Here is a 19,037-nt window from a genome sequence, read left to right on the forward strand (position 1 = left end):
AATGACAGGATTTGGACTTGCTATAGATAAACCTACAATTATACTGGGGCTCTGGTTAACCTAATTCTGAAATAAAGTTTCATTTTAAATGTGATGCAGTATAAACATATTCTCTCATATGTGAATAAAACACATGTGAAGATTCATTTTCTCAACATTTGTATCAATCATAAGCTTTTCTAACCATTCATATGTCTGGACAAAGATATATACATATGTTTTGTTGGAGAGATTCTGGGACACTTGAGGACCTTTTGGGAAAACTAGAATTTTATCACCTGGAGATATCTTTACTAAATTTTGACATCAAGTTTGCTCACATATAAAGTAGTTCTGGGTTGGTCCTTGAGATATTCAGTGATAAACTAGAAAGATAAAGGTTTTTGGTATTATTATGTCTTGATATCTTTTGTGTACACTGTATGTACATGCACTGACATAAATTAGTTATGTCTCAAATTTCTGAATCATACAAGCCTCTTCTTTAATTTAAGTCTTCAACCTTGTGTTCCCAGTAAATAGTTTAAGATATAGACACTTTTATAGGACTAGTACAAAATATGTGGACATTGCCCTCTAGGGGGAAAGGGTTAATAAAGAGATGGAGAACTTCCTTACTCTGGTTGTGTTTGGAAGACATGTTCTTGTCGGGTGCTTGCTGTTCCTCAGGATCCACGGACACACCGTTGGGCTGGCCTCCCTGGGGTCTGGGGTAGAGTGCACCTCTCTCACATCCAACTTCCTGGTGGAGACAGAAGGGGGAGGGGAACAGTTACCACAAGACTGGTGACCCTAGTAGGGTAGCCATTCACCTGCTCCTGCCCCCTGGTACATGTTGGGTTGCACAAGTATATTTTCTGCCAACCGCCCACAGAAATGGGTGTTTATCAGTGGTGGTTGTCTTTCAGTGGAACAACATGAATGGCATGAGCTCGCTGAGCAAACAGGGACGTCCTTGAACGGAATACGCAATATGAGTTGCTGAGGAAAATAGCACTCACAAGTTCAGCTCAACCAGATTCAAAGGACATGTTGACAACTTTCATTCTTCTTTTTGCTTTGGCTCGTTTTAAACCCACATAAAAAACATATACAAAATACAACTACCATGCCATATACCCTGAGGTGTCATTTTAAATGCAAATGAGTCAGTGTGCCGAGACAGAACAGTTAATCTTTCTGTGTAATTTAAACTGCTTGAGAAAAAGTCATTGTCATCACTCTATGAATGGTGCTCACTCATTGCCATGGCAGCTAGAATAAGAATAAGTTACACCGCGCTCACAAAATGTTTACCTCTGTCTTTCCGACTAATACTGACATGCACCTTAAAAGCAAGGATGGCTGCATATCAGCTTTTTGGGGAGGAGGGAGGGGTGGATAAATGTACCTTTGTCTTCTATTTTAGGGTATTTGCAAATCAAATGTGCTCCTAGTTGCGGTTCCCTGACGGCTCCGCTGTGGGACGACTTGCCGAAAAGCAGGGCGCCGTGCCAGAACAGAGCGCCTTTAATCACCGGCTCACTTGACTCGAGCATCCCACTTCGGCTTTGTTTGGGTGGAATCAATGGCCACCAACTGCATCCCAAATAAGCAGATGGGAAAAGAACAATAAAAGCAGCACCTTTTCATGAGTGAGATGGAGTCCCACCGGATCAAATTACGGATTCCCAAAAGGCCAAGTGTTGTCCTTCAAGGAGCACTGAGCTCTCCCTACAGGCTGTGTTTCATTGTTCATTGTTTCATTAAAGTCCAATTTAAGCATTGCAGGCAGACATTGTATAGTCTCCTATTACTCAGTATTGTACATAAGAACATCAGAAAGTGTATTGATGCCATTCAGTCCATATAGGCTCCTTGCTGTAGCTTAAGTGACCAGAGCAACTTTGTTCTTTGGAGCTAACATCAATGATGTATTTTTATTGTTTGTATGTATGTATGTTTGCATTTGTGCCTGTATGTATGTATGTACTGTATATTGCAGTGAGTATGTATTTCGACAGTTGGTACATTTTTTGTTCTTTTGCCTCTGCAGTCCAGTACATTGGATTTTTAATGAAACAATACATGTGAGGTTAACGTTCAGACTGTCCCCTTTAATTTTGGGGTATTTACATCCATATCGGATGATGTGTGTAGGAATCGCATCCCTTTTCAAACATTGTCCGCCCCATTTTACAGGACCAAAAGTTGTTGGACGGTTGGCTTCTCAGCTGCCTCTGATTAGTCAGGTGTATTCAATAGCTTCCTTAATGCAGGTATAAGAAAGCTTTCAGTATCTTGTCTTGATTCTAGGCTTTTGATTGCCTTGGGAGTCTGTTATTGGCATGCATTAACATGAGGCCCAGAGTTGTGCCATTGACAGTCAAGGAAGCCATTATGAGGCTGAGAAATAACACAACACATGTGCTTGTAGAGATTACTGATCAAGTGTCTAGCATTCATTTAAACCGTCAAGGATAAATATCAGTAAAATCCAATATTATGACGTGGTTAAAGGAAAGTGTCAACAATAGGAAATACAAATGTACCAACAACAACTGCAATATTGTCTGATTCATTGTACCCAGATGGTTATACTTTGTTTTGCCCAACACGCAATTTATTATCAGACCACACCCACAAGTCCATAAAACAGCATTTGAAAAGCATTCAAATGGGGTTTGTTTCCTGTTTGTTTCTCAATAATATTGAAAATGTTTCAGTTCACCTTAGCAGAAAGCTCAAACATAATCTTCAGTAAAAAAAAAAACATTAACTCCTCTTTTCAGTTAAATTACAGTGGCAAAGTGTATTCCCATGCAGTATATTGCAGATTAATTACCCTAGTACTAATTTGCACATTGATATTCTCTGAACGAATGAATGCTCTTACATTTTATTTATTTAAAAATGTCAGTTAATAAAATAAATAGAAATGACAAGGTAATAAACAGTATTTAAATAAAACACACAGAATGCTATAATCCAGCTCAGCAAAGAATGAAAATATGGCCAGTGTTTTTCCTGTCAATTACAATTTGGAGCATTAGGTTTGTACCTACTATTGAGTCGAGCAGTAGATAATAACAGTTCCAGGAATGCAATCAGATCACCAGGGCTGGGCTGCTGGTGATTACATTAATATATATGATTAATGTACCACAGTGGGTTAATTGCTTAACAAGAGGCTTGAAAGCAACTACAGTGACCTTGCAGTACTAAGAGGAGGGGACTGCTGATAACAAAATAAGTAAATAATTTCTACAGGCCTTACACATTAGTGTTAAGATTACTTGTCATTGGGGCAAATAGTACTGGTCCCCTCTAATCAGAGACCTGACACACCAAGTGAGTGCAATATCTGGCCAATCAGTAACATTACTGGACTATCAGGCAGACGAGAAAACCGGCAGTACCACTGACCTTGAGGGCCAGATTTGTATACCTCTGATATAGACATATTAAAACATATTCTTCTGAAGGAGCACAGTACAGTGCATGAGCCCTATTTCTTTTTAATAACCCTCATTAAAGCCCTGTCCCACCATTGAGACCTGTTAAATGGTAAATGGTTGGCATTTATATAGCGCCGCCATCCAAAGTGCTGTACAATTAATGCTTCTCATTCACCCATTCAAACACACACTCACACACCAACGGCAATTGGCTGCCATGCAAGGTGCCGACCAACTCATCAGGAGCATTTAGGGGTTAGGTGTCTTGCTCAGGGACACTTCAACACAGCCCGGGCGGGGGATTGAACCGGCGACCCTGCGACTGCCAGACGACTGCTCTTACTGCCTGAGCCATGTCGCCCCATGTTCATCACGACAGGAAGTGCAAGCGGGTCCCGAGCATTCTGTAGCCAGGGATGGATGGGAGCGAGGGACACACCCTCCCTGATATCTAGGAACCTATGGCTGGATTGAGAAGTTGACTCAGCAGGGACGTGGGGTGATTGGTGGGGTTTGAATAGAGCAGTGACCCTCTGAAGAGTTCTGGTCCTGGAGAGCCTTTCGATGTTAGTTTGTACTTAATTGATAAATCAATTAAGCAGTCGATAACCCAGTTAACTCATCTCACCTGATTTCTCGGGTCTGAATTGGTTGCTAATAGTGTGCCTGTAAACAACAACAGTACTCTTAAAGTCACGTGGTTTCACAAAACCCATAACCTTAAAATCCCCGGAAGTCAATAGCAGCAAGGAGGTCATTGTGGACTTGTCTTCTGACTTGCCCACCAGAGAATAAACTTAATTTTTCCAATAGTGTGACTTTTGCAGTCTCAAAGCGTGCCCTTGGCATCAGCCATTGCTTCATCAGTTGCAGACGTTTCTTGATCTTCAGATGAACAAACCCCTGGAGATGTGGTGTGCCCAAAGTGCCTTTCTCAAAGCGGACAATGGTGAATTTGCATGTTTCATCGGTCAAGCGGGTCTTAAGTTTCACATTTTTTTCCTCGGTAGAGTTGTTCAAAGTGAAGCACCAGCTTTTCACTGGATTTATGCTACACACAGTGGCTCTCCAGGACCAGGAGTGAGGATCACTGGAATAAAGAGCTCTGTCCTTTCCTGGGCTGGCTTGGAAGGGTCAGTCTGAGAGAAGCCCTATTTCGGAGCGCTGATGAGGAGCCTGGTGAGCGGCTCCGTGTGGTGGGACTGTTCTGCTGGAATTGCAGGTCTCTCTGGAGCTCATCTATCCTGCGCAGTAAGACCTCCCACGATTGCCCCCGTGATTGAAGCGCATTTCCTGTTGTGATCGCTGGCTCCCTTATTACCTACCCAACAGAGCGCTAAGTGGACACTTTGAAATTCAACAGGATGGCTTCCAGCACTAAACGAACACAACAGCAGCGGCTTATGAAACCATTACCCCCAGCTTTGGAGTTTAAGGAATGCTCATATTGCAAATACTTTAGCGGCATACAAAACGACCCCTCTATTTTCATTCATCTAACGACCGTTTCTTCATTATCATATTTGTTTTATTGCTTAATACTAGCTTAGCGGAACATTTTCCGAATAATTGCAGTCACACAGCCAGTAGTGCAGAGATATTTTTGATATATTGCATTATGAAATTGTAATTTATGTCCTTCCTGTATTTTGCTCCCAATTTGTGATCGCTAATTGTGCCCCTCAAGTCACTGCTGAGCTGATTAAACCTGTGTGAGGAACTGCAGTAGCATGCTGAGGAATACGTAATTGTCTTGACTGTGCTCGATTGATCTTTTCTGGTGTAATTGAGCCAACCAAGAGGACCAGAAGGCAGGGCTTGTACTTTTTGAGAGTGAATAATAGTTTCCAATACACCAGAGAAGCTCAGAAAAGTATTTGAATCCAGAACATGCATTATGTATTTGACCCAGACCTGCTGAGCTGAACTCTAATGACATAAACCCACCTTTTCACAGGCAGGACAAAGAATAGCAAAGCTTGACTCAAACCTGCAGCCACAGCCAGGCACACCACTATGGATTTTGGGCACCATGAGAAGTTCTCACATTGGGCCCCAGCACCCCCAAACAACCTATGTGGTAATATTTTTGAGGGCACCAGGCAACAGGCCTCAACTTGTGTTACTTATTAGCATCTTCACCGACAGAGTCTTTTGGGGGTTCATGAAATGCATAATTGAAGACTCATGCCCTTGCACCAGCATCAAAAACGCCCCACGTTCACAGAACTCTTGTGCCTCTGATCCACTGCTGTGGGGAGTCTCATGGACTGCTTTCTGCAAATAGCTCTTCCTTCAGTTTCAATCTCTCATCCCCCTCTGAGTCACTGAGTGGAAAATCTGAACTCTGCAAATGCTTTCCTCACAGCATATGAAGTAAAGCGTTTGGTTTGGAAATACTGGGGTTGTTCCAGTGTTCCAGGGGAGCAATATAAACATTTGCTGTGGTCACAGTCCTCTGTACCCCATGGTTCTGACTGTTCTAATGGTTGTGTATGCTCTACATCCCAGTTAGGTTTTCTGGTGCTGCACACTGTTGGTGCCTTGTGCAAGTCTAGTATTTTGGATTCAAATACTTTTCTATGCCGTACTGAGGTTGTCCGGTCTATTGGAACCCATTAAATACTCTCAAAATTGCAAACCCCACCTTCTGGTCCTCTTGGTCAGCTCAATTGCACCAGGCCTGATCAGCTGAGCACAGAAAAGTATTTGAATCCAATGCAATTACACACATATTTCACTAAGGTCTGTAATGCATTGCACCTGTGCACAACACTGCTGCAACTTCCACAACAACATGGTTCTTCTAATGTTCCCCATTATACAGAAAAGGGGTCTCACAGCTCATCAGCAAATACGGGCGTTCCAGCTCCTCACAGGGCAAAGCCCATTGACTGATGGAGACAGAGGGGGAGACAGTAAGGGCTCTGAGATGTGAAAGCACCAGGAAAGTGTCCAGCCCGTCCGTGGTGGTAATTGGAGGCTTGCATGAGCGTGGCTTGGTCCACTCTTGGGCACAGCTGTCGGCCACACAGGAAGGCCCACCTCTCGCACATTAATTCACAGAGCAGAGTGGCAGAGAGTGTATGTACCTCTTGTACATCCGCCAGCCAATTGCGGAGTGACAGAGAGGGCTCCAGGTCCAACTGGCACTGATTAATGCACTCTAACAGGAAGGTATGTGTATGTACCTCTCACAGTGAGTGGGAGTGTAATTTAGTATACTAAATGTTGTGGCTGTGACTGTTCACTAAAAATATTTACATTATGCAGTGTGCCTTTTGCAGTAGCTTGTGTCTATAATTTCTAAATATTTTTATCATTATCTACTGTATCAATTTGCATATTACAGTATTTCATTAACACAATCCCTAGGGTGATTTCACAAACATTTTGCATTTTCTAGAGCAATTACATTCATTTACAATTACTATTAAAAATGTTATCATTTGTCAGGTAAAAGGGTGGATTGTACATCTCTTATTAAGAAATTGGTTGATTGGTCAAGACAGTCAGTTACAAACTTCAAATCAAATCATTTGTGTAACAATATGGTCTTCATGGTTAATACATGGTTACAAAATAAGGTACTGCTGTAGCTAAAGCAATGGCATCTTAAAGTAGGTTACACAGATGGAACTGTGAGTTTTAAAGCTTTCAAAGGGAATATCCTGTTACCATAGTGATTGAAAATTGCACCGTGGAAAAAGGAATGAATGCAGATAAAATCCAGGCCGTTTTAGCATTGTGTTTGGAATTCACTACACAACAAACTGATTCTTCAAGGTGGTATATTAGGTACTAGCATTGTTCAATGTGAGGTAATATGCAGTATAATGCAGACAGAGAACCAAAAGACCCCTTTTTCTTATACTAATACAACTCTGGCAGCTTTCTTTATTTGTTCAGAGCTTTATGAAAAAAGCTATTTCCTTTGAAAGTAAAAAACTGTGATGCTACTGCTACAACTTTCACACAAGTCGAAGGAATGCACTGTGTTCTATGATACTGCCAAACTGTAATTCAGTGAGGTTCCAGCACAACACTTCCAACAAGACGTAAATCAAATACGTACCTTACCGAAATGGCTGGATCTATCGCGGCACGGTGCACTGTTGTTATTGTAGCACTTACAAATAGTGCTGACCATGAAGCAGAGAAAGCAGAAGTAAATCTTAACTGCAGTAACAGGAGATTGAATATTGTTTGAGCAGAGTTACAGAATGCCTACACCAGGCTTCCTCCTATTCTCATTTGCATGCAGTTCTTTAATGGATGCATATCATGTTTCAGTTTTATATTAAACCCTATATTGTACTAATACTCGCCACATGCAGCTACTGTATTTATTTCCAAGGAGGTAAAACTGCTCTCGCAAATCATTTCTATGCTTTTCTAAATAATGCAGCCGGAGTTACCATCCCTGTCGAGCGTCTAATGAATTCCACTCGTCCCAGGGCTATTTATTTTGTGCAGGCAAACGCGGAGGTCTGTGCAACAGGTCAGTCATTTTATTTGCAATGCAGTGGAAGAGAGCACAGTAACCTTGACATGAGTGCGATGTAGCTGTACTAGCCTCCTGCCTGCACCAGAGTTAATGTTTTAACCAAGGTGCGCTGCCAGACTGTGTATCAAACTTTCCATCAGGCTGACGCATATCGGGGAAGCAGTTTGGAGGGGGATAGAGGACTTGGTGAGAACTCTTTCCTCTTGCAAAATTTTTCGAGTTGTTTTTTTCCTCCTGGAGGTCTGCATCTAGATGCCAAAAATGTGTCTGTGAGGAAAGGGCACTATCAAATGCTAAAGTAATTTGGTGTCTGGTTCATTTTCACCATATCTGTCTTTATAACATAGACAGGCTAGGCTACTTGGTGAGTGCTTCATCTCTAATGAAACTAAAGCCCACTTGTTCTCTTTACATTGGACTGGTACACTGGATTCAAAACAATACATAGTGCATTAGAGATACATCATCATTTATATAGGAATACATTGCAACATCATTTGTCCTGTGATTAATATATTTTACCAGCCCATCTAATACCTATTGTAGAGCTTGTCTGTACAATTGTCTTGCATTTATACTACACAAAGATGAGGGAAATTATATTATGGCCTTTAGCTAAGAATGCATACTGTAACTCTTTAAATAGTAACATAAAACAACAATAAAATGTTTCAAATAGTTTTCCTTGCATACAACTCACCTTAAATAGCAATGCAAATTCTACAGGCTAAAACAAAGGAGAAGAAACAGGAAAATATAAAGTACAAATTGTCCACATACAGTGCTGTAAGCTATGCACACTATGCACTTCATTACAGGGACAACGATGGAATAACCACAATTACAATTACCGTAACAAGTACAATGTTTATATTTAATGTTGATGATGTTCTGTTCTTACTGTAATTGATATAAATGGAAATACAAAGTGGATCCTCAAATAAAGCTATAAAACTCATACACGTTAACATCATGAACCAAGATTGTGAATTAGCTTTATTTTATTAAACAAAATTGAATGTAATAGAAATTATATGAAAGAACTTGCATGTCTCCTCAGAGAAAGACAAATTGGGTTAGGATGGCAAGTTAGCAGCAGTAGCAACAGTACCACAGCTCATTGCTGGCTAACTAGAAATCTAGCAGTTTGATTAAGCTACTGTATGCATGCTTTCCTTTCTGGCTTGGTATATTTCATAACTGTTAACTGACTGTTCTGTGTGAACAAACGTAGCAAAGTGGTGAATACATAGCAGCTGTGTGAACTTTAAACATACAGTAACTTTGCAAGCTATTTCTCTTTCACAGTTTTTCACAAACTAACAAGCATGGATACACATCCTTATACACATCACCAGCTTCTTGCCAATAATTTAATGACATCATAAACACTATGATTTAAGGTAGCATTTCTTCTGCAGACATCATTGTAAAGAGAGGATGATGCTCTTGAGGGCATTGTTCATTTTTTTTACTTCAAAATTTCATAGGAAAAGGTATGATGTTTGTCACTCACTATTGGACAAGCTAGGAGGCAATGTTATGTTGTGCTAGATTATGGGATACACGTCCTGTACATTACATTACCTTAGTGTCATTTGGCAGATGCTCTTATCCAGATCGACGTACAACAAAGTGCAAAGTGCATACACATAACCAGGGATAAGTGCGCTGAAAGGCCCTAGAGGGAAGTACAATTTCAACTGTTACCAGAACAAAAAAGATAAGGACTTGGGCCTATTTGATTATCAGAATTCTTTTAATTATTATTATTATTTTTATATAATACCGCACCACTCAAATATATGAATATACAGCTTATCTAGCCAAACAAATCTAGCAAAGGTATCATTCTAATAACAAAGGTAAATAACACAAGTTAAGACAACAGTTAAGGTTTACAGGGAGCTTAGGAGGGGCAGGGAGAGGTGCAGCTTGAAGAGGTACGTCTTCAGTCTGTGCTTGAAGGTGGTAAGAGATTCTGCTGTTCTGACCTCCACGGGGAGTTCGTTCCACCACCGTGGAGCCAGAACAGACAGTAGTTGTGAACGGGAGGTGGAACTGCGGAGAGGGGGAGGTGCCAGGCATCCTGTGGTGGCCGAACGAAGAGGTCTGACAGGCATGTCAGGGGCTGACCCCTTAACTGCTTAGAACGCTAGCACCAGTGTTTTGAATTTGATGACAGGCAGCCAGTGGAGGGAAGTAAGCAGGGGGGTGACATGATAGTTTGGGATTGCAAGTATATGTTACACTTTGATTGCACATGAATGATCTTAGGCAGTCGCAGGTTTGTGAAATACAAAATTGTCTTGAACATTTCTTGTTTATTTATAGACACAGATATGAGTCTTTCTGGTGTGGGAAAAGAACAAACAGAAGACAGAAACTGGGTTAAAAAAGAAGTGAACTGACAGGCCTCAGAAGTGTGACATGTTATCACAGCATCATGTCCCCTGCTGTGTGCATACAGCCTTGAAGCTATGCTGCTACCAATCATAGAAAACACAGTCATACAGTGAGCTCCAGAGATATTTGCACCCTTGATAAATATGCACAAAAAGTGCTGCAAACTAACGGATGATACAGTTACTGCCATGATCTTTACTTATGTGCAACATAGTGTACTATAGTACTGATCCACTTAGAGTTATGATGTGTTGTGTGTTCAGAGATGCTCTTCTTGATACCACTGTGTGGTTATTTGCGTTTCTGTCATCTTCCTGTCAGCTTTGACCAGTCTGGCCATTCTCCTCTGACCTCTCTCGTTAACAAGGTGTTTCTGTCTGCAGGACTGCTGCTCACTGGATTTTCTTTTGGGGTTTTTTTTGCGCCATTCTTTGCAAACTACTAGTGTACATGAAAATCCCAGGAGATCAGCAGTTTCTGAGTGTTTGAACTGTTTCCCCTGTCTGCCACCAACAATCATTCCACAGTCAAAGTCACTTAGATCACATTTTTACCCATTCTGATGGTTGATGTGAACATTAACAGAAGCTCCTGACCTGTATCTACATGATTGTATGCATTGCACTGCTGCCACACGATTGACTGATTAGATAATCGCATGAATAAGTGGGTGTAATAAAGTAAAAATGTTCCTAGTAAAGTGCTCGGTGACTGCATATTTCCCAACAACAGGTTTCACAATTATTGGCACCCCTAATATTTTATGCGAACACCCCTGGCAAAGATGACAGCCATGAGTATTTTCTTATGGTTTGTGATGGGATGAATGGACCTCTTGACCACATCCGCATGCTTTCATGCATTTATTTGCTGCCACATGATTGGCTGATTAAATATTTGCATTATCAAGCTGGTGCAAAGGTCTACATAATAAATTGATCACTGAGTGTAGTTTCCCATATGTTTGAACATAACATAAAGATCATTATCTGTGTTGTTTATAATTCATATTAAATGCAGAGTAATTGTTAGATTATTTACTGCGATGCCATGGACATATTACAATTTTGAAACTTTAGAACTATTTTCTTCAGAAATAAACAAGTGAAAAAGGAATGATTTCATAGAACAGAAAGTCAACCCTTCTCACACTTTACTCTCATATACTGCATATGTTCATGTAGCAGACTGCTGTGGATAGCATTGGTGAAACATTTTGTCAAACCACACACATTTTATTTTCCTCGCTATCTTGCACAGCAGTTGTAGCTGTAGTTGTCTTCCTTTGAAAATAACACGACTCTGAGAAATTGTATGGCACTGAATGGGGCTTTACTGAAGCTGTATTTAATCATGAGCTTGTGCAATAAGCATGCAATTTCCATTAACAAAAAGTAATATGTATCTCAGGTATAAAACGTCCTCAGCAACGCTTCAAAAGTTTCAAATTTGGGATGAATAAAATAGACAATTAAGTCAGTATACAACAGTATATACTATAACCAAGCTATGTTGTACTGTTGTTTGTTTCCAAAACAAGAATGTAATTCTGCATCTGAATAAGTACATTTCTGATTTAAGTAGATTATTGTCTTGAAAAAAAGTGATTATTGATGGAAGAAAATGGAGAAGACAGCTGATGGAGGCTGGCGGAAGTCACTCATTAATTCTTCAATGCGCATATAGATGTGCATTCAGGTATAAACATAGAACGAGATAAAATTACAATTACAATAACTCAAATATATGAGTTGTAAAAAATACAAGAAATTAGAAAATACAGCACCATATTTTCAGTGTCTATTCAGCTAAAAGCTCACAGCAGTGGGAAATTCAGGCGTATCGAAGTCAATTTCTGTAATTTTGTGACTAGAGACTGCAGAACACCTGCAGTGGAGTTGTGAAAGGGGTTGGCTTAACAGGAATAAATTACCCGTGGGTAATTCAATTCCAGGGGGAGTTTTGTCGAGTGAAATCAGCAGTCTTGGGGTCGAAAACCCGAAAAGCCTCAAGAAATGTCTGTGCTGGTTGAAAGAAATATGGTTTCCCTTCGAGTGCATCAGAGCTGAAATATATTGTCAGTTTCTGAAAGTTTTTAGACATTCAGTATTTATTGTTTTTGACTATGCTGTGCATCCGTTGAGCCAGTGTTTAGTTGTTCAGTGTTATTGTACTTTTAATAACGCTCTGATTTTTCTGCTCATAAACCATATTCCATTAACATGAGATCTAAACACAGTGCAACAACTCCCTGGGCTGTGCCAGCTCAACAGTACTGAGACATCCATCTGCAGGGCTACAAATCTGGAATAGGTAACTGAGAATGGCATGACACAACAGAATACTGTCTGATCCATCTTGTGTTGGATGGCTGTAGTTTTATTGGTAGGTCTAATACTTGTTCTGCTATTACCTTCTTGTATAGAAACCTTTCACATGGGCCATGCTTAAGCTAAAAACTTTTTAAAAACCAGCTTGTCAACTTGAAGGAAATAGTGTGGTTAAAATCCACTCGGGAATTGATTTTCCTTGGAAAGCAAATAATAAAAAGTCTCTGTCATCAGTTCACTTGACTGGTTCCTATACAGTTTATAGACAAATGCATGCATTAGTGTTATCCAGTTTTTTTAAGTGGAATATTTGCACTCAAAAAGTGCAAAAGTGCAAATTGTGGCCAATTTATGCACCGCTCCACCAATCTATCCATCTATCCACATCTCCCCTGCTCAGTTGACTGATTCTCTCACGTTGTTGGTGTCAGTTCAAGGGTAGTTGATATTTTATATTGTAAAAGTCTATTGTTGTTTTGTGTGCATGTATGGATGAACTGCGCAGAATATATCGAATCCATCTGTATGCAGTGTATTCGGCAGATACTGGTTCCCTTAGTCATTCAAAGACCTTTTTGTTTACTTTCTTTCCTTTCTGTGTGTTAAGAAAAGGACATACTTTTATGAGCGTCACAATTAACCAAATGTAATCAGGTTATTGCACCAGTAATCTATCTATCTATGGGGAGTTTTAAAGTGTACTTTTATGGTTATATTTTTAAGGACTTAATGGACTGAAGAGGTTTTTCCGTTTGGCTTTCATTATAAACAAGAACTGTGATAACTAACTGTTTAGGCTGTGCGGTTGCTTGGTATTTATCAATACACGGATAGCACTTGCAGATACTACTCAATAACAACATGAACTGTTGTCCATATTTTCACTCAGTGGAGTTACCAGTTAGTGCTTTCAACTAACTAAAATTAACAGCCCTGAAATGCCAAAGCAGGGTAGCAAAGATAGTGTAAATAACAGATCTCATTTTTGTTCTGGTTAGTATTCTTGCGACATTCTTGCCGTTTTTTGAACAAGCTGCAATCTGTCAATAGATTTTTCTTGGAACACCAGTAAAAAATAACATCATTAACCTCTGTAATAACCTCTCAAAATCAGATTGGAAAAAAAAAAAGAAAAGAAAAGGTGGCAATATTTTCAAACTAAAAAATGTGGTTTTAATTATAGTATGCATATGATTGTGTAACTCTGTGGAAGTCTAGAATTACTTCTAGTACTTTTTACTTTTGGTTTACACTGCAGAGTAAAACAATCCAATTTTGCTCACTATTGTTTTCTCTCAGAGAATATGGGTCTGTAAATAGACAAACATTTAACTATTGGTTTAAAAGTGTGGGCATTTGGCTCAACCGACATCCATAACTGTCATCACAGTCACAGTTGAGCTCTACATGTTTTACTTTACGCATATGGTCATTGGCTGACATATAATTGCCTTCCTGACAAATATGATTTCACCCAATTGGCACAGTTCTATAAAGACAGGCCCGATTTTCAAGGTGATGAGTTATCATTTCACAGTTTAGGGTGTCGAACATTGCACTGGAGTCTAAAATAATAAGATCTGATAAATCTGATCATTCTCTAAGTCCATTCACCAGCTTCAAAGCAGGCTCAGTGCTTTGAGCGAAAACCAGCTGGAAATCATCCTGTTTTATTTGGGAAACTATTCATTTAATTGAAGACCACTCGTAGAATTTAAGGCACATTTTAATATAGGTGTAAAATTGCTAAAGAGGTGTTAAAGTTATTTTTCTGGAATAAAGGTTTCACTACAGCAGTATTTCAGAGCAACAGGGAAGTCACTAGTCTCCAGAGACCAATTTATTTTTCCAGTCCATTACCAGAAAATAAATCCTTAAAGACAATTTAACAATTCTGTTGGAATGAGATCAAAGGAGTGGATAGTAGATTTCATGTGACGGACAGTTTTGCAAAGGTAAACCTCATTATCCCATGCAAAAGAGCTTAAATCAGCCACATACAATGTAGTTGGAGTAGACAATTCTGGATAGCAGTACTCAGTGTACAGCTCCTTTAGTTTGGAATAGAAGGCTACTACATAGGATAGTACTGCGAGTAATGTAATGTTTATTTTACTGGGTTCAGAGGGTGTTATTCATAAGTAATAATAGTTGTAACCAAAATGTGTTATTTTTCAGCAGTAGACAAAGGGAAGAGAGTAGTGGTTCAGGTGAGAGTGGGAGGAACCACTTGGAGCCTCTCTGTCTCCTACCCTTCAATTGCTCTGTAACGTAAACTCACAAGTGGCCAGTTCCACCAGAAGTTAACATCTGTTCAATGGTAGTTTTTCTCCTGAGGAATGTGGTTTATGATTATGGTTGCTTATTGATTATCTCAGAAACACTGTGATTGATGTAAATTGGACCAATAATAATGGAGAAAACCACAAATAACTGTACAACGTCCCTGTGAAGGGAAGGAATTAGACTTTATACACACACAAAAATACCAAAGCTGATCTGGAAGTAATTTGGTGAGCTAACTTGGTGTAACACAGTGAGTTTATGTTACATGTACGGTCCTGCTGATATATGCTTTTCCATAAAAGCTACATTTCCTTAATCACATTTTCCATGGCGACCTCACAAAGAACATCTCCATTTTGGAAAAAAAATCCCTTTGGTTTTTGCTCTCCATTCTCCTCATATGGGCTTTTGAAGAAAATGGGAGTTCATATAAATAATATATATATAATAATACCCTCAGCCACCAATTCAGTTAAGAACAGTCTGGTCTCTGCCCAATCATTGTCAATTTGCAGGCTATATATTGCTGAGTGGCTTTCTTGAGTGGTACTTAGGGTCATAATTAAAACAGTACCACTCCTTACTGTCTCTTCCATACCAGCCGACAGTTAACAACTGACTCTGTGCTGAGAGCTGCAAGTGGTTAGCAGAGACATTTCATTATGCTATAAAATGAGATAGTTATGTGTGTGTGTGTGTGTGTGTGTGTGTGTGTATGTGTACATGTCCGTGCATGTATGTGTGTGTTTCCATGTGCGCATGAATACCATTGCTACATTATCTGTGACTGAGCCTCAGAATGCAGTCGCCTGGTTAATACGTTGAGTTACTACTGTTGAAGAGGTTAAGGTGGGACCGTCAGTCCTGGCTCAAAGACCCAACTGTTGTCAGAACCATGCAAGCGGCAGAGAATAAATGGCCTTCTATCGCGGCACGCATTTTGGTTCACGCTACGGTGGCTCGGATTAAAAATTCTAATTTGCACACAGCGAGGCGGAGGGAGTCAGCTGCAGAAGGAGCTATGCGATTTGGGCCGGTTCGGTTTAAAATGGAGAGAGCGAGGCAGGTTGGAATAATGTATGGGTCCTATGTTTTATTCAACAGGCCCGCGCCCCGCTCAGGAGAGAGAGTGAGGGGGTCACAGCCTCAGTCTATGGGCCATAAAGCCACCAGACCGCCTCCTCCACTGAGGCGGATTACAGCCAGCCTTCAACACTTGCGGGAGAGAAACATGCTTCCTCGAGGGTCCGCACAAGAGCCGGCCCCACCTTAATTAGATCCCCAGGCAATCCCGAAATGGATTTCCAAGCATTAAAAATTAAAATCAGGGAAACCTTTAAAGATCAGTACTCAGAGTGATTAAAATGACAAATCCAATATTACTGCTACTTTTGGTCGGTGGCTGAATGTATTGAGTTTCTGTTTTAGAAAGCAGCCAATGTTCTGCATCATGGTATAGAAATAAACAAAGAGCTATGTAGTTGCACAGTGATAGTTGCCCTTATTTTAGGTAATATTGACACCGCTGGGTATTTAACTGACACAATACAGGTCACAAGGTTAAATGCTTAGCTCAAGGACACAATAGCATTTCCACCCCCAGTTTAAGAACTTGCCATCTTAGAATGAGAAGTGCAGTTCCCTATAGATTTATGTATTCAAATGAGAACAAAATAACACTTCTTGATTTTTTTTGTACTAAGTAAGTGGTTGTGAATGGATGCAGCTTTCACATAAAATGTAGTAGTGACTGAAATATTCGAATAAATCATTTTCATTTTTTACATTTTAAGGTCATATAATACTATTTATTACCTAAAAAAAAGAGCAAAATTATAATGCACATATTTCATACTGGTAGTATTAACCTATTATGGACTAAGGTGCCTTACAGAAAACCCACATAAAGACCTAGGAATCATAATGCATTTCAATAGGATCAAATCATATGATGAAATACAATGTTGGCGCCACATCCGTCTGTTAAGGGAGATGTAACACGCAGGTCGCATCTGTCTGTTAAGGGAGATGCAACACGCAGGTCGCATCTGTCTGTTAAGGGAGATGTAACACACAGGTCGCATCTGTCTGTTAAGGGAGATGTAACACACAGGTCACATCCGCCCATAAGGGGTTAAACTTGGAAAGTTGCTCAGGGGCCGTCTGTATATAAAGGTTCTCAGAATAACACCTAAGAAACACATTGAGAGAGCTTTTAAGACCAAAGAATATTTGCAGAATGTTACTCATTCAGTAGGACCAGGTTATAAAACTGTTCAAAATAACTTATTAGCAGAGTCAGACAGCCTTAGGAGGAGCTTTTAGATTTTAGGCAAAAGCATCTGCCAAATGACTAAATAATAAATTGTACTTGTAGATAATCTTTATTGCTTAGAAGGGGCAATTTGTAAATGTGTATGCAGTATCGTTTAGGATTTATCGAGAGCCGTTTGAGAATAAACATATTACCTCCTCTGAACTGTGAAATAATGAAATAATGAAGTGAAATAATAAAACAAAGAAAAATAAATTAATAATAAAACTAGGCTATTTCATGATACTGTACATTTTTCGGGGTATTTTCTTGGGTTAGATGGGAAATCAATTAATCTAACTATATGAGACACACAACGTACGTTATGGCTTGACTAATGACAGATTAGGATGGTCCCAAATGACTGCTGCACAGCTGCAGTTTTCTCTATGCCAGAAAATGCACTTATAATGACTTTCACTTCTCCCATTAGAGTCATTTTTGCTATGAACGGAATCTGTCACAAAAAGAGGACCTTCATGAGCAAAGGGTATTTTATTATTAATTCCATCTCGTCCAATGACAACGCAATGTCTCTTCTTTCACAAACATGAGCCCTCTTCCTCTGGCTAGCTGGAACATTCTGGCAACTCTTCAATGAGACATTGCAAGGACTGTAAATTCAGCTTGTTACAGCTCAATAATGCTTTTTTAAGATTTGTAGGGTACAACATATATACTCACGGAGGACTTTATTAGGAACACCTGGACCGCTATTTATTCATGCGATTATCTAATCAGCCAATCGTGTGGCAGCAGTGCAATGCGTACAATCATGCAGAAACGAGTCAGAAGCTTAATTTAATGTTCATATCAACCATCAGAATGGGGAAAAAATATGACCTAGGCTCATGTGATCCAGTGAGCAGCAGTTTGACTTGTTAATGAAAGAGGTCTGAGGAGAATGGCCAGACTGGTCAAAGCTGATAGGAACGTGACAATAACACAAATAACCACACATAGAAGAGCATCTCTGAGCAGAAAACATGTCAAACATGTAAGTGGATAGGCTACAGCAGCAGAAGATTTAATAAGTCTAATAAATAAGTCTTATAAATACCTAATAAAGTGCTCACTGAGTTTATACTGTGAGTCTGAAGCTGCACAATGGAGTGGAAAACATATCACAATGTCAACATGCTAACAAGCAACATACTACAGAGCCCCTTTGTAGCCTGCCCCTTTACAATCCCTGCCAACAGAAAACATGAACAAAATGGCAGGCACAGAGCTGAAGAAATGATAGTGATCTCTCATCAGCAGAACACAGCAAGAGCACACATCTCACTGAGATTAAAACAAGCTCAGTTGACCGAAATGAAAGAGCGTACAATGTAAAAAAAACCACGCTACATCAGAGCTTGAATCCTTGAAAATGTCACAAATGTGAAGCACACTCTCCGTGCCTCGAGAAACTCGAGTGCACTAATTAAAGACGAGCATTTCGTCTGTATTCATAGCAACAGCACATATTTTTAGGCACTGCATGTCCTGGGATGTGATCCTCTCACCTCAGAGCCAAAAGCTTTTCTAGAATCTCTGAAAACAACTAAAAATAGCAATGCGGAGTGACAAAAGACCCTGTATACAAATAGCAGGTGAAAACGCATTGTCATTTCTCATATGACTTGACTATATACCTGCCAACAACCTGATTTAGAGTCTCCTCGTAGTCTTATGTAAAGGCTTTCTTCGCCCTTTAACCTTTACAGGCCTTGGCCACAGCTCCATATCATTGCGCTACATGATAAATCGGT

At 39.8% G+C, this 19,037-nt stretch overlaps 1 protein-coding gene across 1 annotated transcript in view; it reads right to left on the reverse strand.

The window, feature by feature from the left end:
* Window positions 1–19,037, reverse strand: part of xirp2b (xin actin binding repeat containing 2b) — a 59,485-nt gene that overhangs the window by 30,398 nt on the left and 10,050 nt on the right. Inside the window, exon 2 of the mRNA XM_061234318.1 lies at window positions 619–742. Coding sequence (XP_061090302.1) covers window positions 619–742 — 124 coding nt within the window. The remainder of the gene's footprint in view (window positions 1–618; window positions 743–19,037) is intronic.

The sequence above is a fragment of the Conger conger genome, chromosome 3 (genome assembly GCF_963514075.1).
Source record: "Conger conger chromosome 3, fConCon1.1, whole genome shotgun sequence".
Classification (NCBI taxonomy): Eukaryota; Metazoa; Chordata; class Actinopteri; order Anguilliformes; family Congridae; genus Conger; species Conger conger.